Source organism: Gallus gallus, chromosome 2 (genome assembly GCF_016699485.2).
Source record: "Gallus gallus isolate bGalGal1 chromosome 2, bGalGal1.mat.broiler.GRCg7b, whole genome shotgun sequence".
Classification (NCBI taxonomy): Eukaryota; Metazoa; Chordata; class Aves; order Galliformes; family Phasianidae; genus Gallus; species Gallus gallus.
The window spans coordinates 83,508,012-83,529,395 of NC_052533.1; the positions used below are offsets into that span (position 1 = coordinate 83,508,012).

Sequence of the window (21,384 nt, forward strand, 5' to 3'; positions counted from 1 at the left end):
GAAAAGAAGGCTCATCCAAAAGTGGTGAAGTCAGCTGGAAGAATGCCGTTGACTTGAATAGATTTTGGGGGGACCCAACAGGAAACAGCCACATACCTCTGGCCGCCCGTTCTGGAGCTTACAAAAGCTGCATTTCTCTACCCTTACTGTCCATTCATAGCAGCCAGATTTACCGTGACCATCAGTGGTCATCAGCAGGTTGGGGAATTAACTATATGCGGTCTACAGCCCTTCCTTTCTCTAACATCCTCATAGCTATATGATTTTTTCCTGTTCAGGCCAAATCAGACGAGCTCTGCAGTGGTACTAAAAAAAAGTAGCTTTTGAAATTTCACAAAGCCTACTCAGATTATTCAGACGTAATATTGCAATAATTCTAATTTAATTGTTGTCTTCTGACACATGGTTTTTGTGCTTATGTGTTCGAATTATCATTTTCAAGCCAAAACCTAAAAGCATTTTGCTATAAGTAACAGTAGATGATAATGTAAAAGCTAATGGAGATTGTGCTTACCACTGAATATGGCAAAAAAGAAAATAAAAGTCCCAAGAAATTTACCATCTATGGGATCATAAAATTCAGTGGGACTACTTCCAAAATTAAATTAACACTTCTGGACTAAGCATCTGTGAGATCAGTTTCATTTTGCAGACATAAGACACAAAATTGCCCCTTGAGACTGGGAGAATAATTCTGCCTAACAGGAGGCATGTACCCACCCTTATTACAGCCAGCAGCACAACTGTAACAATAGCAGGAGAGCCCTTTAGATTGCTTCTCACATACTCTCACTCGCACCTATGTAAGTGTATATGAAGTTTCATCTTTTCTTCCAATATATATGTTTGTGTGTGCATATATGTCACTTCCAGTTAAATAAATACATGTTAAAATCTCTGTCTATATATGTACGAAAATCCAGTCTATCCCTGTTGTATAACATATTTTGTCACATAAGCACAGGTAAGCCAGCAAAGCAAGTAGGCACTCAGAGGAAGGAAATGCTTTTGCACAACTTGCCACTTCATTCTCACCAGACGTTCACAAGAGAAGCCTTCTAACTTCAATATTAGCATCACATAACCTACTTGAATGAGTAACTCCTGTCTTTGGGCGAATTCTCACTCCCACAATGGCCATTTAAGAGTTTTCCTGTTTCCCAGAGGAATCCGAGCAGGCCTTGACTCATCAGAACAGAGATCATCTAGATAGGACCATGGCAATCCTGCTAAGTTGGGTCTTGTAGTTTCAGCAGTTTAAAGGACTGGATCATTTGTAACCATCAATAAGGCAAAAATCTGCTTCCTACACGGATTGCTTCAGACGCAGCAAAACTCCCTCTTTCCGAACTGCAACACTGTTTTAAACAGTACTTTATGAAAGTGGGAACTGATGTTGACCGCTGCTTCAGGAGAAGGTGGATTAACAGTCTGGCAAGGTATTCAAATCTAAAACTTACAAGACATCATACGACCCGCAGGGAAGTCTCCAGCATCCCAACATGCTATTCAAACTCCTTCCTGATATTAACACGGAGCTCCTACCAGGCTGAGGGGTTTTTTCTGCTTGTTCTAACACTAAACTGAGATTCATCCAAACATTTCTCAAACAAAACGAAGCTATTTTATCTTTTACGTAGGAGACTAAAAACTGCCTACGTGCCCACCACATCATAATTGCTTCACCAGCTAAAATTGCATCCCAGATCGTTCTCATTTAATCAAAAGCCAGTTTTCTTAAGTTATTAAAAAGATCTGGCTTCTTGACGCCAGTTATTATCTACATTAAACAAATAACCAAATCAGAAAAAAAATAAGGCAAGTGTGAAAAGCAGAAATATTTTAACACAGTTGGAGCAGACATCTTTGTCAAAGAAATAACAAGAAAAAAAAAAAAAGAATTTTCAACAAGCATTGGTGGAATGCACATTGAGAAAATCAAGAAAATTAAGATTTAGTCATGGTAAAAGTAAGATAGCATCAACATTTTACATTCTGTAACATCTGTTTACAGTGAAGATTATTTTATTTGAAGCACTATAAATTAGCAATTGTTTATCCACAGTAATGGACTCAATTACTGCTTCCCCAGATTACGCAATGAGCATATTCAGTAACTGAGATAATTAAGCAATAAGCATATACTTGGAGCTGCAGCAAAGCTTTGCCAGCATTAATTCTGACAAATCAGAAGACACGCACACATTGCGGTGTCATTTATTTGCACTCCGTTTTTCAGTACTTTGCCCTTCACTACAACACTTTTGTAATGCTAATGCACGACTGCTTTGGAAATAATTAAAATTGCAGCCTGACCACATGCAGTTTGAAGAAATTACTGTGTGACCTTCAGCGCTACACAGGAACACCTACATGTCAAACCAGGCTCTGCAGCACCAGAGGAACCTCTCCGTGCAGACTTACCCTAAGCAAAACTTTGACAGACCTTTTTTGATTCCACAAAGACGTGTACAGTAGAGGCTTACGTTACAGTGCTTTAATTAAAAACAAGCCTCCCCCAAAACCTCAGTTTAAACGCTATCAGTTATACCCGGCCTTCAAATCTGCCTGAAATATTCTTTATGTCCTTTATTTTTTCGTGCTTTTTTTGAAGGCCCGACATTTGAGTTCCTCATGGTTGCTTTTGGAAACCTAAACCTCAACTTTAGTAGCGCCTGTGTGAGAACAAAGCTGCTTCATGCAACCAAACTTGCAGTATCTACCATCTCTCAGAACCCACTAATTGAGAGAGACAGAACGTCACTGCGGATTAATGCGCCTTCTTTCACTTTGAGCACCTGAGCTGAATCTAATCTGCAAAAAAGTGACTAAAAATCAATCTAATCTGACAGTGGTGAAATTATTAGGTATAATTATATGCGTTCTCAGCTCCTTATGTGGAGAAGACAGATTCCTTAGAAGCTTTCCAACGAGGAATTTCCATGATTATGTGTAGGGGTTTGGTCAAAATAGTACAGAAAACATTTGTTTACAATCGTAAGATGAAAAGTGATAAAGACAGTATCTTCTGTGCACATCTGTGTTTAATAGCTGCTACAGGAAACAGCACACCTCCATGTCAGAAGCGTGTGCTGGAGGAAGGAAGGAACTGGGGGAAGGGGAAAAACCTTGAGAAGAGCCCAGATGCATCGTTTTTAATAATGCAATAACGTGCATTACATTTTTAGTGATGGGCTCCTCTTCATTACAGGAGAAGTGATCTTAGCTTGCTCGTGCTGTGAAATCACTTGCAAAACTCCCTATTTGCCAAGGCAAACAAGTGAATTCAGACCTTTTTTGATGTGACAAGGAGAGCACAACTCTGACTGGAAACTCAAGCTTGCTGAGCCACATTCAACTACAAATTAGAAGATAAAAAAAACACTACAACAGGCTGACATAACCTTTTTTTTAACAATAATCTCAGCAATAAAATAACACCACACAGCGCTGAAATAAAGAACCTAGTTTGTTTAAATACTAATCAAGCCTATTGAAAAGCTTCAAATGCGTTTGCAAATCTTTTTTTCTCTATAAGACAGCACACTCAACTGCACACCGTTAACAAGGTTCTCCCTTGAAGTCTTTCTTCAAGTGGTAAAAATGCATTCATTTCAGTATTCCAAAACTGAAGACACCAACGATGAAATCACTGTATTCTGAACATTGAGAAGCAGAGTAAAGCAGTGGATCAGAATGAGGAAAGCACTACTGTGATTCAATGTTAAAAAATTGTATTTGGTGAAAAGGATAGAGTCTCCTGTGTAAAAGAGAATCACATCCGCTACTACTGCTGTATCTTTTTGAGATGTCCACGGGCATATGGACAGTGGAGATCCAACTGATTGAGTATATCTGGAATTCCTGAAGGCTTAAGGAAACTAAGCATCTCCAAAAAATAATGAAGGTTCTCACAAAGACTAATAATTTGCCAAAAAAAGAATAGTTCTTGCAGATCTCACTGGATGTATATGCAAGTAAAGGTGATTAAAGTTGCTGATGCTACCTGATTAGTTAAGAGTAGAATCATAGAATCGCTCAGGTTGGAAAAGACCTTAAAGATCGAGTCCACCCACAACCTAACCATACTACCGTAACTGTAACAACCCTCTGCTAAATCATGTCCCTGAGCACCACATCCAAATAGTTTTTAAACACATCCAGGGATGGTGACTCAACCACCTCCCTGGGGAGCCTATTCCAGTGCTTAACAACCCTTTCTGTAAAGAAGTGTTTCCTGATATCCAACCTAAACTTACCCTGGTGCAACTTGAGGCCATTTCCCCTCGCCCTGTCACCTGTCACCAGTGAGAAGAGACCAACCCCACTCTCGCTGTAAGCACCTTTCAGATATTGTAAGAGAGCAATAAGGTCTCCCCTCAGCCTCCTTTTCCCCAGACTTAACAGCCTCAGTTCCTTCAGTCACTCCTCCAAGTAGTGAAGGTGAAGGCTCATAATGAAGAACTACATACGGACCTCATGTCAGTTAGTAATTAGGCAATAAACCAGCAGAGGAAATTCACTATAAACATAAAAATATACACAGGAGAATAAAGCTATTTAAATCATAAATGTACAATGAGTTAACCATTATTATTCAGGAAAAGAGACCTTGAGGTCATGACAGACAGATTACGGAAACATATGCTTAGTGCTCAAAAGCAGTCAAACAGAGAAAATTAATTATTGGAAAAGGAATAGAGAACACAACAGAACATTTGCAACTTTGCAACCTATGGAGTACCTACATTTTATGTATCATGTACATTTTGTGCCCCTCCACTCAAAGAAGGTACTGAAGAGCTGAAAATGTCCAAACAGCACAGAAAAAGAACAGAATACAAGTATCATCTTCTATATAGGAAATATTTAAGCAAGCTAGAGTTCTTGAGTCTAGAAACAGAAATATTTAAGATTGAATGGAAAGGGTGGGTCTCCAACGTCTCTCCAAAATACAAGAACCAGAAGCATCAGATAAGAGCTAGAAGGGAGTCAGGCTGCAAACAAGGCTAATGAGGTATGCCTTCCCATGTATGATTCAGCTCAAAGAAGTTGTGGTTGAAGGATGCTGTGGCTTGTTCAAGGGTTACCAGAGACAAATGCACCAGACCTACCAATAGCTACTGAATGCACAAGAACTCATCTTTGGATCACCAAGTGCTGGACTCACAGGTGAATGTGGACTGGGAGAATACCAAGAAGCACCATCCTGTGTAGTTGCCCTATTCACTGCCTTCCCTCACATCTGCTTTCAGCTCCCACTGAGGACAGAGCATTGGGTTAAATAGCCTGACTCCATATGGCCAGCCTTACATTCTTTCTTCTTTGTGGGAAAGCACATGCTTTTATGAATAACGATGGAATTGACAGAATCACAGAAACCAGAACCAGCAAAATTCTTGAGAGGTCACCTAATCAGCTCTCCTGTCTCTTGGCAGAATCGCTTGTGCTTGATCTTCCGTGGCAGATGCCTCACCTTTTTTTCAAAACGTTCAAAAGCGAGCTATTCTACTGCAAAATTGGCCTTCTCTGAAAAAAAAAACCAAAACAAAACAAAAAAAAAACCCTTTTTGTAATACAACCTGAATGCTGCAAAGCCAATCCCCTTATTTCTTCATTTTGCAGACGAGGAGAGACGTAGTTCTCCTCCTCCTTACAGTAGCTTTTTACATCCTTGGACCTAACCTTATAGAATCATAGAATTACTCAGGTTGGAAAGGACCTCAAAGATCATCAGGTCCAACCGCAGCCTAACCACAGTACCCTAACTCTAACAACCCTCTAGGAGTATGTCTCAGTTCTTCTGGGCTAATGATTCAACTATGAGACAAACAGGTTCTCACTATTCTGAGTGATGAAATGGCTCAACAGCGGAGCTCAAAGGGCTGTAGTGAATGGGGTTGCAGTTGGCTGCTGGCCAAGTCACCAATCGTGTTCCCCAAGGCTCATTTTTAGGTCCAGTTCTGCTCCACATTTTTATCAGTGTGTTTGTTGCAGGCTTGGAATGCGTCCTCGACAAGTTTGCTTTTGATATTAAACTGGGAGGTGCTGATGACTCCCTAGAGGGATGAGAAAGGCCTTGCAGAGTGATCCGGATAGATTGCAGCACTAGGCAATTAGCATTGGCACGAAGTTCAACAAAGGAAAACAACCAAAACAACTCAAAAGGAAGGGGTGGGTGCTGGTGACAGCAGGCTCAACGTGAGCTAGCAGCGTGCCTTGGCAGGGAAGAGGATAAACCACATTTTGGGATGCACTAAACACAGCATAGCCAGCTGGTCAAATAGGTGATTTTCCCACTGTATTTAGAATTGCATAGCCTACCTGGACTACCGCGTGCAGTTCCGAGTTCCACAATTTGAAAGGGATATTAAGGTCCTTTAAAGTATACAGAAGATGACAATAACATTGGTAACAGGGATGGAAGGTGTGTCCTATGAGGACAGGCTGAGGGCACTCAAGCTGCCCAGTCTGGAGAGGAGGCTGAGAGATCTCGTTACACTCCACAGCTCACACACGTAGAGTGCAGCTAGTCTATAAAGAACGGCCTATACAGCTTAGTAAATTGAGATCATCTACAATGGGCATAGAGAACAGTTCACTCCTTGTTTTCCTGTAGAAATCTTCAGTGTCCATCTCCTCCTTACGCCACACACACATCCAAAATTCTCAATCACTGCTCACGGATCGAGCTTCCCACACCTCAGCTCTTCTTCTTTCAAGAAAGATATGAAAGGTTTGGAGGGGGTCCAGCTGTGTAACGCCCAAAGCTAGACACAACATTCAAATTGAGCCTAACCAAAGCTTTGACAAGTGAAAGTATTACAGCGTGTGCCTTGCAGGCTTCCTGTTGGTGCCACGTGCATGTCTCCAGGCACTGCAGTACTGGTGATTTGTATTCAGCTCAGGCTTAGTTCACTCAGGCTCTCTGATGCCTTCTGCTGCAACTCTTATCTACTCATTGTAACCCCAAGCCCATGATTAATATAGTTCCAATATATATATATATATTTTGTCTAGTAGAACATTTTATTTTTTTCCCCAAAAGGCATATCACAGAAATTACACAGTTACCAAGCAGTAAAAGCATGCTTCTCTTGCTAACCTCCCACATAGACCCTACAGATTTCCCAGGATCAACAGATTAGATTCTTAAACTACTGACTGTAAAAATAAAGTATGAATTTATGTTTGTCAAAGCCAACCAAACTAAACTGTCTATAAATTCTAATCCTATGCTCTAGCTACAGCCTTCTCTAGGCTTGGTATCATCTGCAAATTAAAAGGTTTGGAGTTTTTTTGTTGTTATTTTTTCTATCCTATCGTCCGGTTTGCACAGCAGCACTCAGCAGACTCTCTCTCTCAGACCTTGGTTGAGACCTTGGGTACAATATCATCAGTTCTGCACACACCAGAGAGTAGCCTATCCAGCACCTGAATTCTTAGTTTGCACTTGGGGAAAAAAAAAAAAAAAGCTAAAAGCAAGTCTAGCAAATAAGCTCCAAAACAAGATGTTATCGAGCGTATGTCAGCTTTCAGCTGTTGGGTTCTTTTGTGGGTTTCTTTTTTGTATTACTAAAATAATAGTAAGTGAACAAAGCAAGAAACATTCACAGATTCCTCACTGACATTTAGAGATACTGTCAGAAATATTAATTCCCTTAAATATAAATACTAGCAACCAAGTTGGTACACAAGCAAGTGCAACACTACTCAATAAGTAGAAGTGGTAGAACACGAGAAGGCTTGCTCTACCAAGCAGAGATGTGTGAGCTAATTCCTCTGAGTAGTTTATGCAGTGACTTCAACTCCCATTCTGCTAACAAATTCCAGAGGACATTCATATTGCTGTACATTTATCCTTTATTTAGGAATATTAATAAATTAGTTATATGACCCTACTCAGTCTCCAGATTGCTTGCAAACTATTTGCCACCCCATCAAGATCTTATGTTCACAAATCAGATTACTTAATTAATCCACACTTTTTTAGTTTCCAAACCTGCAGCATTTTCAAGCTCCTGCATTAAAGATCATGCAAATGAGCATCGTGCCATTTTTATCTTTCTCAGCCGAGTATTTCCGAAATCAGGAACTCGTTCACAGGCATTAATGACACACAACACTCGTCATGTTTTCTGAATGCAAAATAAATAAGAAAATTTAGTCCTTATTTACTTTTTTTACTTTTACTTTCAGAAAGATGAAATTTAATCCAATCTGATAAAGCAGTTCACCAATTCTTTGAGGCAGGCTGAAGATTTGCTAAATAGCACATAATAAATCACTACCTGGGATGTACAGGATACAGGGTTCCAGTGACTGCACAACGGCAGGTTTCCATGTTGCACAGTCTCAGCGAACAGAACTGTGTTTCAAACCAAACACTACACCATCCATTTTTTCCATTGCTGACTTCTACCCTGCCATTGTGACATCTCCATTTAATGTAATCTCTTGGTTTAGAAGAACCTTGCCTCCACAGTATCTCAGTTAAGCTTGCCAGAGCGGGCACACATACAATTCTTGGTCAGAATTCCACACTTCATGCAACTCCACTGGTAAATGGCAAAGGTGCTGCCAGAATAACTTTACTAAGTTAGGAGCAAAAATAAAATCCAAATAAAGTACAACTAAAATATATACAGAAAGGCATTTTGAACCTCTGCTCTTACTGCTCATTTCTCATGCGTCAAATTCATCTGATTTAAAAGTAATCTTGGGAAGGACGGGGCACTTGGAAAAATGGCACAAAAGGCACTTCTAAAGAACCTGTTTCTCTTTTTGTGTTACTACAAATATAGAAATGGCTTTCTGAAAGCTTCTAACAGGAAGATTACACTGAATGTTAGATATTTGATGTGTGCTGAAAAAGGCCTTTAATATTACAAAAGTAGAGTCCTTAATCCAAGGTTCAAATGCCTATTTTAAAGGCATTTGGCATTATATTTAAACAAAGCTAGTGCAGTCCCTGCAGCTGCAAATTGCAGGGAACAAATGCAAATCACGAGAGTTCACACTGCAAGCTCCGAAAAGTCATCAAAGCCTCCAAGCACTTTTAAAGAATAACGTATAAAATGCCACAAGACCTCACAAGCTACCCTGCAGGAATCCATCGCTTTTTACCTGATAGAGCAGTGAAGCTAAGAACTTCAATCCTTTCTTTTTCCAGAGCCTCTACGAAGATGCAAATGAGCACACATATATGCCATTAAAAGAAAGAAAAAAACATATATCTTCTAAAAATTGAAATAACACTTAACTTACAAATTACATCACAAATTGCATCTCTGCCTTGCCACTGAAGATGGATAAATTAGCAGAAAAGTTTTGTGGTGCTGTTGCCAGGAGACATTGATGGTAAGAAAAAAACCTGTAATCACCTGATACTTCTCAGCTGCCACAACTTGTACAGTGATTTCGACTTTAAATAATACCTCCCATCTAGCGAGAAGTTATCCCTATTCTGTTGATACAAAATTACACGCAGAAGGAAGTTATATAAGAATTTTTAAAACCTTCATTTTAATTCAATAGTGTACAAAGGGATTATGTACACTCTATCACCATTTTGGATACCTAGTAATTTTACAAATTGAAATGCAGGTTACAAAATAATAGAATGTAATGTAGAAGGCTCAACCAGTGAAGCTGCGGATGATTTCCTTTTAAACCTCTCATTTTTCTAGCAGTACAGAAGTAAGACTAGTAGGAATGTCACAAGCCAAACAATCGAGTGGGATATAAATTAATTACTGAAAGAGATCTAATTTTAAAGCTTGGAATAGAATAAATTAACAGTTGCAGAAAGTGGCTGCCTTCTTTTGGTTGAGCACAAGAGTACCAATGTGTTTAATTCAAAGGCGTCAAAGGCATTTGCTCCCATGCAACCTGAACGTGGCCACCTGAGGACATTACACAGAATCACGGAATTGCTCAGGTTGGACAAGACCTTAAAGATCACCAAGTCCAACCTCAACCTGACCATACTACCCTACCTCTAACAGCCCTCTGCTAAATCATGTCCCTGAGCACCACATCCAGATGGTTTTTAAACACATCCAGGGATGGTGACTCAACCACCTCCCTGCGGAGCCTACTCCAGTGCAGTTACACCACAACATCCACGCTCTCCACTCTACTTCTGGGCTTCCCCAACCCACATTAGAGATCCTTCTGCAGGTTTTCTTAAAGCTTTTGCTCTCATCGCTTTCTTCTTCCCATTAAGAAGAAAATTTTAAGTTGTCCAATCCTGAGGCATCACCACCCTTCATGTGCCACAACACTACCAGAGGTCAACACTACCCTGGCCACGATGAGAAAGCTGTCTGCAGTCAATCTTCATCAAGTCAAAGGGCAGGGAGGTGTGTGGGGGTGGAATACGCAGGATAAAAACTTCCAAAGGAAAAAACCTGATTCCCAAAGCCTGAGAGTTTCTTCCCTAATTTCTAAGGCTCCAAAGTCCTTTTTTTTTTTTTTCCCCCTCACATATTATTGAGGAAAGTACAAGAAAACTTTCCACTCCACTGAAGTTATTACTAACAGGCAGGTGGGAACTGCTCCCATGCAGGGTTATTGCTGAGCTGGATTTGATTTTCTTATTAGCAAGGCAACAAACAACAACAACAACAAAATAGGTCTTGCAGTATGAGTGCAGGAGATGGTGCTCACCTTGAGCCTGGCTCAAAGCAAGCAGCAGGAAGAGCCACGTCACTCAGCCAAACCAGCAACCGCAATTTGCGCTTCTGCAGGCGAGCCCTCACCTGCAGGACAAAGCAGCTACCCACTGAAGTGTGCAGAAGGAACACCAGCTACACACTGCACGTCACCACAGAACAGCAGCTCTTCATTTCCCACAGGGCTGTGTACGGGCAGGAACTCAGGGCGTGGGCAGGAGAGAGCCTCACCATGTCAGAGCCCTGCTTCCACCACTCATCCCCTGCGGACATTCTCAACAATGACACTGCCATTACTGCTATCTTCCAATGAGCTATGGGCCTGCTGGGATTTTACAGCCTTTAGTACCTTGTAAAATCGCACTGCACTCAGTACTGCTGCAGTTCCCATGGGCCTTCTAATTTTGTTGTTAGGAAATTGATTGATAAAAATGGGCACAGATAAGAAAGTGCTTGACTGCATACTATTTAAAAACTTCCAGTGATGCAGCACATTAGTTCTCTGCACGATTCACATGCGGCAACCACTCTACGGCAGCATTAAAGATGCTCCTCTCTGTAGAAGCATTCCTATGATGCTTTCTTTTAAAAAGTGCTTGCCTGGGGGCTGAGTACACAGCACACGCATGGGAAAAAGAAGGGACTCAGCCCTGGGAATCAAAAATAAGGCTGACTAAGACAAGACCAACACTGAGCACACGGCTGAGCAGATTTGGATTTGTCAGGGGATACAAACTCCCTTGCAATTCCCAGTGCCCCTGCTAACTTTAAACGCGGGTCACCATCACGTGACAAGGTCTGTTATTTGAAGAAGGAAGAAATGCAAACCATGTAGCACACATCAGCCTCGAATAATCATTAACAATAAAGACAAATGTAACAACGTCTGTCAGTCTGCAATACTGCTGACAGCCTCAGACAGAAAGACAGAAACTACACATGGGAATAAGATGGGTCTTGGAGGTTGTATGCAGCCTTGATTATGCTCCTGGAAAGCAAATCTTGTCCTGCTTTTCTGTTGTATACACAGGTGCCTGGAAAGCAGCCTGAAAGCCCAGGCTTTTGTCCTCAACTCTCTCAGGCCACCTCCATAGCTTTTGTTTTACACAGCGTGGCCTGGCACCCCTACTGTGACCAAGCTCAACGCTCATTACAGCACCGTCTATAAACATGACCTAATTTTTATGCTTGAGTGTTAACATCTTGGACCTCTGCCTCTCCAGGGGGCACACACTCGGTCAGGATCTCACACAGCTGCCACTACAAACCTAAAGGTCAGGTGTTGCACAGATAGCTAAATAAATAAATAAAGGTTCTAAGTTGAACACTCCCTTTTGAATAGAGGTGCACGAATACATAAAGAAGCTAAAAATCACTTCATCAGCTGTCAAGCAGCTAGAGAGCTGTTTGCAACCTACTGCCACTGACCAGTTCTCTGAGGTAGAGTATGAAACGGCGTAGGAAATGAGGGCTCCCAGAGCCCTTGGGAAAGCACTAGTAAGCTCCACACATCTGTCCTTATGCTGCTCCAGTGCAAAGTCACTCCTGATTCCAAAGGAGAGGAAAAGTTGCCGGACTGAGTCACTCTCCACATCACAACAGGGTGTTGTGCTGTATGTCTGTCTGCTTGGAAGCAACCGCATTTGTAGCGGTATGAATTACTCAGAGGGGCCTTCGCTATCCGTTATCCGTGGTCATAAAGTGGAAAACGTAACAACAGCCATAGTTATCTGCAACTTGCATTGAAAGATTATACAGTGTACAGTAACAGTGTTTACCAGAAGGTTTCTTGGAGCAAATCATTTCAGAATTGAAGGGAACAAGTCAGGGCGACTAGAAAAAAAAAAAAAACATATTTTCCAGACTCGGTAACCCTTCTCTTGGCCTGAAAGTGCTTTGCATAACCTTGCCTCGTTTGGGGCAGCCTTATGACACAGACTGCTTGTGGAGATAGCGCTGTACCCTACACATTAGACACACACAGTTCCTCAGTCCCCTACACTACAGAATCATAGAATTGCTCAGGTTGGAAAAGACCTTCAAGATCGAGTCCAACCTCAAGCTAGCCATACTAACCTAACAACCCACGACTAAATCATGGCCCCGAGCATCACAGCTTCCATTCATCCGGGCCTTGCTCGGCCTTTTATTGTACGGCACTTCCCAAACCACCGACTGCACCCTTGCCGGCATACGGAGCCTCACACACAGTCCCGCCTGCAGGTGATGAGGCAGCGCCGGGGCGGCAGGGGCTCTGCCACAGCACTGCCTCTCAGTAGGGCCTGAGCGAGGAGCAGCGGGCTGCGAACCTCCCCCCACAGCCACTGAACCGCAGGGGCTCAAACACCCACGGTAGCGGCCGTTAGAGCCGGGACCTCCCGCCCCTCCCCCGCTAACCGCCTCCCTCACAACGCCGGCCTGAGGTGGGGGTGCGCTGCGACTGCGCACGCCCAGCAACAGCAGCTTCATTGCGACTGCGCGGCGCTGCCGACTGAGGGGGAGGGGACGGCGCGCTCCCGTTCTTGCCCCGTGCTCGGCCCGGGGGGGGGAAATGGCGAGCCTGATTCCCGCGGCGACCTCATCTCCCGCCGGCGCTCCTTCCCGTAGCAAGAAGCGCCCGGCAAGCCCGGGCACCGGCAGCGGTCCGGCCAAGAAAAAGAAAGTGGCAGCGTCGAGCGGCTCGCAGGTAATGCTCCCGGGCGGGCAGCGCGCATGTGCCGCCGCTCTTGCTACGCTCCCCCGCTTGCCGCGCATGCGCGCCTGCGGAGCGCCGTGGGGGCGTGCCCTGCTGCCGGCGGGGACTGTCCGCGCCCAGGACCGCGCGCCTTCGTGCTGTGTCTGTTCGTTTGTAGCGCTGGGGCCATGTCCCTTTTGCGCATACCGGCTATGTTGCTGGCTGTGTAACTACGAGGCGAAGCGTTGCGTCGGCTTAGGAGAGGCAGTGTTTAAAATCGCTTCACCGTTAGCGTAAAGCCCATCCAGTTCAACCCTTGCTGTCGCCTGATTGCCCCCCAGCAGCTCAGCTGCCCAGGGCCCCATCCAGCCTGGCCATGAACACCTCCAGAGGTGGGGCACCACAGCTTCTCTGGGCAGCTGTGCCAGCGCCTCACCGCCCTCCAAGTAAAGAATTTGCCCCTGACATCTGTTCTTCCTTTCAGGCAGTATGTCTGGATTACTTCTAGAAGGATTTTGTTAGCTAGCCTCCAAAAAAAAAGGGGGGGCTGGAAAAAGAAATGTCTGCCTTCTATATTTCATCCCGTACACGGTTCTTCTCAGTAATATTTCACAGACCGTAATAGTAACGTAGCTGCAAAGTATGCACGGCCTGCTAGGTTGCTTATTTCCACACGAGCCATCACATCAGGGAAACGTGTATGCATTTTCCTGCAGATCTTCTCTCCAGACAATGGAAAGCCATTGTGCACATGCCAAGGCGCAGACAGAAACCTTTCCGTGTTCTGAGTGATGCTCTTGTAGCTCTTGTTTTCTCCCTGTGGCATTTATGTAGTTTATTTTCCTTTTCTGGCGCTCTTATCCCCAGGAGAGGCTGTACGAACCACAGTGATTAATGTAGCTAACAAACTGCACTGCAACCATGAAGAATTACTGCCTGGCATGATTGTATTTGACAACTTTTTTCAAGGTCTATTAGCAATAAGAATCTGGATTTCCAGAATGGAAAAGACTGCTCTGTGTCTGTATGCATGTATAAAATCCTTTACGCTTAACAATCTTCTCCAGCACTTCAACCTCTAAAACTGCTTTCTGAAGTTCACACCAAACTTAACCCCATAAGTATCTTCCAGTATCATGAGACAACCCGCGATCTCTTACCCAAACTGAGTTCTGATGAACAGTTTTTGCAGTTCTTCTCACAAGAGGCTTCAGTGAAGAAAGGCATAATTTCTCATTCAAGTCAGCATACGCATCCACTGACTTCAGCAGCTCAGATCAATCCCATAAGGAGAAGAAAAAAAATGAGGCTCAGAAAGTGCCTAACCTAAGAAATGGGACAAGAAACGGCTCGTTGATCTTCTTGCCATCACATTCAGGGTTGCTGACTAGCTCTGGAGTGAGCCAGTTTGAACAGAAACGAAATGGAAAATGGGGACTTTGCATTTTTTGAGTTAGAAACATTGATCGCTGAGCACATTCTTCTTCAGTACCTCATTTAATCTGTGCACTCCAGACGCTTTACGCAGTCCATAGTTAATTGCTGAGTAATGCACTTTTTCTGGATAAGGAAACCTGTGACACAGGGAAACAGTAACTCTAGCCTGCTGAGCTCTTCAGAATGCAGCCTGTCAACAAGCACTTAGAGCTCCATTTTATAAATTATCCAATTTTTGAGCCGATCAGCCTGTCGGAGACTAGGTCATCAATGAATTTTAAATACGCTTCTGAATATATTAACTACCGAGTATGCAGTCATTGTGGGCCTTTAATAAATTAACTAGTTAGTTTATCTCTAATGCCACATGAATAACATCCTTCATTCATCTGTCTGGTAAGTACGCTCCCTTAATACACACCATGTGCAGCAGAAGTTTGGATGTAGTAGTTGGTACTCTTCTGACTGTTCAGTTTCCTAAGTAACCTCTTTGATATTTTTAACAGCTTTATACAGCCTCATTTCAGCCTTTCAGGTGCCAAATATATCATGCTTTAGCTCAGCATGGTATGGTTTCTATTTTAAACAAACTGACATTGTGAAACAACTGGGAAAATAGTGAATTATTTCCTTGGTTAATTAGCAAACTATAGGTAAGAGGATCCCTACCAAGAGGTCTCTAAGTACCTGCAAGGTCAGCTTAGGATCTGAGGACTGTGCTAATCTACTCTAAAGTACATTGTGTGCTTTTGACTGTTACATTAACTGGTAACTTCTGCATGGCTTACTTCAAAATACATTTCACACTGCCAGTTTTGAGTTTCCTCACATCTGTGATTCCGTCACTGAAATAAAACAAAAATGTTTTCTTTCAGCATGACTTCTGCAAGTTGCATTAGCTTGCTTTTCTTTCGTAAGCTTTTTGTCACAAGTAGCTATCAGCATAGTGCTCATGCTGAAAGACGTGCTGGTATGATAAAACTGTAGAATTCAAAGAATCACCCAAAATACACTATGTTTTGAATAAAACAGTTTTGCTTGAGCGTAGCATTGCCATCAGCTAGTTTGAGTAACTGTGTGTGTGCTATATAAGAATGCAGAAGGATCACACAGCATACAGATGTTTTAAACGCAGTTTTGATGATGTTTCTCCGTCACACGAGTTACTACTTTCTCTAAGATACACTTTTAAGGCATTAGCAAGTAACATTCATTGGAGTTTGTATGACTTACCGGCCCAAAGGCATTGAGCCATGTTTGCTTTGGAAGAACATTGCCCATAGGCCTTGTCGGTCATGTCTACAGAAGGAGACACATGCTTTTTGGATACAATGCCTGTATTTACCAAATGTAAAATTAAAAATGAGTTTACAGGAAACCACGATTGCAGATTGATTACATCATTTCTATTAGCCTTGCACAATTATTCCTTCCATGTGGTTGTGCCATGGAAAAATACCTCAGTCTTTGCTGCAGCAAATGATTTTTAATGTTGAGGATTATTATGTATGTTAAAATGTTAACCTCAGGTGTGAAAACCAGTGCTGTTTTTTGGCTTACATAGCACCATTCACTTCGATGTCTTTGCCCAATGATTTCCAATAGCTTCTGTGTTGGTTCAGCTCCACTGCTAACTGAAGTAACTGAAGCTCTTGGGCAGACTTGTCTCCGTGTCTCTTGTCCTTTTAATTACTATTACTTAACCTGGCATAGAATGAGTATCTTCAATACTGATCTAAAAAACGCCACTAATTCCTCTACCTTAATGTTCACAGCAGTATTTTTACAGACGTTTAGATTAACAGGAAACATCTAAAAGAGTTTATTCTATGTTAAGATGTGACCAGTGAGCAAAATGCTTGCACCTGACAGCTAGCAAGCTTCAAAGTCAGAATTTGCATTAAGATAAGAGAGGGACTTGGAAATAATTTTGTCAGAGGACAAAGAGAGAAAATGTGCTAAATGTGGTAAATGCATATTTGCCTACATGCTTGTGAAACAACTTCATACATGAGTGATGAAGTACAGTAAATGCCTCACTTGGAGGACGATATCAAAGTTTGCCTCGCATTTTGAACTCCTTCGTAAACCACAGATATACACCAAGAATGCTCCTGCTTCCTCTGCCTCCAACTCTGTAGGAAGTTTTGGTACGATTTAGAAAATAATGATTGAACTTCCTCCTCTGCAAGACTTGGGTGGTATTTCTGAGTTACTTACGTGATTAAATACATTGATTTTATCTCGGCAAATATTGCAGCAGTGCTACTGGAAACCATTTTACGTAACTGTTTCTCATGTATATTTCACACTGTCTTCCCTTTTTCTCAGTCTGTGCTCCAGAACAGGAGCTCTACGACAATGTTAGATAATACAAAAGTCAAAATGGTGCAAGGTTCTCTTAAATAAGCTCCTCTAATGCACAACCTTAAAATAAAAGGAGCGATTCTAAGATAAGCTTAGAACTCCATTTTTTTTATGTGAAATGTAACTGAATGATGGTATTTCACATTGTCACCTGAAGATCACCTGATTAGGAGCTGCACTCTCAACAAGACTTAGCTGTGTTCATATTAGCATGGCTGCTGTTATGTATTCAGAAGCTAACAACAGAGAGCTTACCCGGGGATATAAATAGCATGGAATTGGACTCCAAACCATCAGTAAATTTAATCAGTTCTCCTGTTCTGCTGTTTTACCAAGCCTATCACTGTAAGTAGGAAGCCATCAAATCAATTTAAAAATAACTTTGTTTTAAAGAGTCCATTTGATCTGGCTCTAATTTCCTGAAAAAAATGAGGTTAGGGAAGGATGAGTTTAACCACGGAGTCAGGGAGTGTGACTGCAACCACTGCACCAAACTGCTGCTTTCACTGTGTTTCGGGACAAGAACCTTTTGCAGTATGGCACAGCATAGTAATGATTTTCTGATTTGACAGGAAAAAAGAATTGCTTATGAATACAGACCTTGTTTATAGGCCTAACCGGTGCAACACTAAACTTACTTTCATAATACTGTCCCTGATGAGACTTTCTGTAACAGAAAAGCGTAATTTTCTTTTGCAGCTGGAAAATTAAAAAACAAATTGTGTTTCTCTCCGATCCCTTTGCCCAGAGACAACAGGACCCTGATACAAGTAGTGGGGAGATATAAGTACGTATGCACGTGCCAGTTTACGAAAAAGCTGTCTTTTCATTATGCTGTGAAGTTTTTTGTTTTGTTTTGTGGGTTTTTTTTTCCTGTTTAAGCATCTCCCAGCCCTTAAGGTTATGACACTAACTGAAAAAAACATGAATTCAACCAATGAACTGGACCCAATCTGAAGCTACTGCTTGCTTCAAACAAAGACGTAATCTGCTCCCAGGGGTGTCAACTCAAACCTAATTAAATTGATTTAAATGGATAAAGAATGCTTTAGATTGGGTAAAGAGTAGCTATCACGATACATTGCAGCCAATTGCTAGGTACTGATAAGAATTCCTGAGGTGAGCTGTTCAGGTTGAGCCACTTGCGCTCTTTTTCACGTTCCTATCCAAGAGTCTTGGCTCTTACAGAATGAACTCATGCAGCTGAAACCATACTGCCTTGTCCTAACAAGAGTTCAAGCAGCAGTGGGCAGGTTGTGATAGCTGTACCACGGAAGGGTATCATAATGCAACATCACACTGCACATCGCCAGACCGCAGAGCATGGAAAATCCCCAGAAATGGCAGATCCCTGAATGAAGCAGATAGGGTCATCGCTTAGATTAATCCCTTTTAAACACGTGTGACCACAAAGATGATACTCTGTGTGATAAAGCGGACCGTGAAAAGCTGAAATAAGAAGCATCCCTTCTAGGAGGTTTTATTCACTCTGGTAAGAAACAGCTCGTTTTCAGGCTGTCCACTAACGAGAGCCAGGATTCTCCTGAGGTACTGTTTTCTGTCAGTTGTACATCTGAAGTCACATCTATTAAAAAAGCAGGATCCCTGCAGTCCCCCGGGAGGAAAAACAACAATTAAAAACAATTAGCGTATTTTGTAGGGAAATGTGTCTAAAGTGCTGTGTGTTTTAAGTTTAGCTTCATTTGAAGAAAAAGAGGGGATTGATTTATGTAGCAGTCTGGATTAAAAGGAAGACTGTCAAAGCTGAGGGCTGAGTTTGTTTGACATTTGTCACATCCTGAAGGGTTTAGAAGATCTGTAATCGTAGCAGCATGTGAATTTCCAAACCGGTCTACGCCTGTCTCTGAGAACTACCGGTGCCTCTACCAAATGGGATTAGATTTGAGATTTAGAGTAAACACAGATGTGTTTTTTTTTTGTAGAAAGGTAAAAGCATATGTGTATTGACTTGTACTACGGGCATCAGTATGCTGGTGTCACGTTAGTTACCCATCTCCCTTTATCCTGGCAAGACAACTTTAGTTTTTCCTTTAGCCAGAAGATAACGGAGAGTCTTACTGTGATTGCACTCAGTGTCAGGATTCGTAATAAACATATAAGAAGACTAAAAGAAATAATAAATATGGTTCCTTGCTTCTATCGCAAGGAGATAGAAAGGGCAAAAACGTTTTACACGTGTACTTCAGCGTGACATTTTGTCTGTGAGGCAGCGCTCCTGAAAGGCAATCGGAGGGGCCAGTTAGCACATTAAAAGGTTCAGGTTAACCAAAGAAAACTTGGAATAACTTAACTAAGTAGTGCAGATTAGAATAGCTGCCAGCCCGTTTTTCACGTTTTTGTGAAGGGTAACGCTTATGTTAGATAATATTTCAGTTCTTGCCTTAGCAGTGCATTGGCAGTGCACTTATACAAACAGCAGTGCAGCTATATAAATGTGTTAATTTTTTATTAGAAAGGCTAATAGAGATATTAATTTGGTAGCGTGGCAGTGTTTTGAACACATTTTTAAGCATTCCAAGAATACAGAATTGAGACATCGGCTGTTTGTTTTGGCTTAGAGCTGTAGAAAGCCATAAAAACTGTGACACTGCATTGCAAAATATACCTTGCCCTCACAGCAGCATTCATATCCATCAACAGCACGTCTTGTCTCCCTGGAAAGCACACCTACAATTTTGGGACGCACAGTTAACCACCCTAGTAATTTATCTTGATATAAAGGAGAGAGGCCCAGTCTCCTACTGCCTTCTTCACATCTCCCTGCCCCCACAGCCTTGCCAGCTTCACACCAGGCCTGCCCAGCCCTCAGCAGCACTTAGCAGACCTTCCCTTCTCCTAGAATATGCTTTGTCTCTGCTGCCTTGGCGAGCTGGGCTGGTTCACAGGGGATCTGTTAAGCAGGAGCTACCGTAGGGAAGAAGTTGGACCATGCAGGAAAAACAAAACAACAAAAAAAAAAAACAACAACAACCAAAAAAACCCCACTTTTCCATTACAAGTGAGCTGTTTGCCTGAGCTTGGAGATTCTCAACTGCAGGTTTCACTAGTTTACCTTAACAAACTAGGAGGAAACTGTAGCAATTCAAGATCTGACTCAGCAGATCCTGTGCCCTTGCCTACAGGGGGGGCAGGGAGGGCAAAGCTTCAGCTGCCTTACTGCTTGCTTGTCAGCCCCTTAGAGGTGGTTCTGTACCACCCAGCAAGCAATGTGGGATGCCACCAAAATATGCCAGAGGTAAATGCTAGGGCTGGGTCCCGATGCTGCTTCTCCCTGAAGATTTAGGCAACTCTTTCCACTTGGATTCAGAACCATGAATATCTGCCTTTCCAAAGGCCAATATTAAGTCCTTTCTTACAAAAGCAGAACAGAAGTCACATTTGGGCACTGATACTTGCTTTTTTTTCTATGAGGTGTCCTTCCAGCTTCTTGCTGGATCCCCACCGTGAAGTATGTTCTGTTCCTGCCTCTGCCTCAGGGGACTCAGAGCCCCTTTTTCTGCACACACACCCTAACCGCCAGGCTGGGAGCCAGTCTGGTGCAATGGGAGAGGCATGGAAATGTTTCCTCCTCTGCAGCTGAGGGTGGACATTTTGTTTGTTCCAAAGAGAATGACTGCATAGTCTGGTATTGAGAACAGTTGTCAGAATGGCCTCTTATATGTATTTTTTTTCCTGCTTATGTATTTCATGATGATTTTTTTTTCTTTTTGAAAAAAAAAAAAAGCTAGGTAGACATGCCATCTAATAACAAGTATTTATGTTGTAATAAAAATGTATGACTGTTATTCCAAGAAGCAAGTCTGAAATGGATAAGAAGGAAATCGTTTTGTGAGTAATATCTAATTAGACTATAGCATAGACTTACATGGAGCCCCTGTGTTTGTAAGGGTGTTGTGTGCTACATCACTACAGCCTTACTTGCTGCTTCCACAGATTTATGCATTTCCAAGGTGGTAAAAGAGTGAGAAGAAGGGTAGGAAAGGCTGAGACACCTGTAATAGTTTCTGTATAAGTTTGAGAAGGTTCACAATTACGGATATTGTCAACTAAGTGGTATAGGTGGTAAAATCAAACAACCTTCCAAGCATACAACGATTCAGCAACTTCCAAATCTAATTACAGGCTGAGAACAATTGCTTAGAGTGTAGTTAGGTAGTCAGTTAGACCATCTTTGGAGTAAAGGTTAGTGGCATCCTGTTAATCAGGGAA

At 42.2% G+C, this 21,384-nt stretch overlaps 1 protein-coding gene across 1 annotated transcript in view; it reads left to right on the top strand.

The window, feature by feature from the left end:
• The first annotated feature begins 13,146 nt into the window (after positions 1-13,146).
• Positions 13,147-21,384, top strand: part of INO80C (INO80 complex subunit C) — a 33,726-nt gene continuing 25,488 nt past the window's right edge. Inside the window, exon 1 of the mRNA XM_419041.8 lies at positions 13,147-13,362. Coding sequence (XP_419041.1) covers positions 13,228-13,362 — 135 coding nt within the window. The 5' untranslated portion in view covers positions 13,147-13,227. The remainder of the gene's footprint in view (positions 13,363-21,384) is intronic.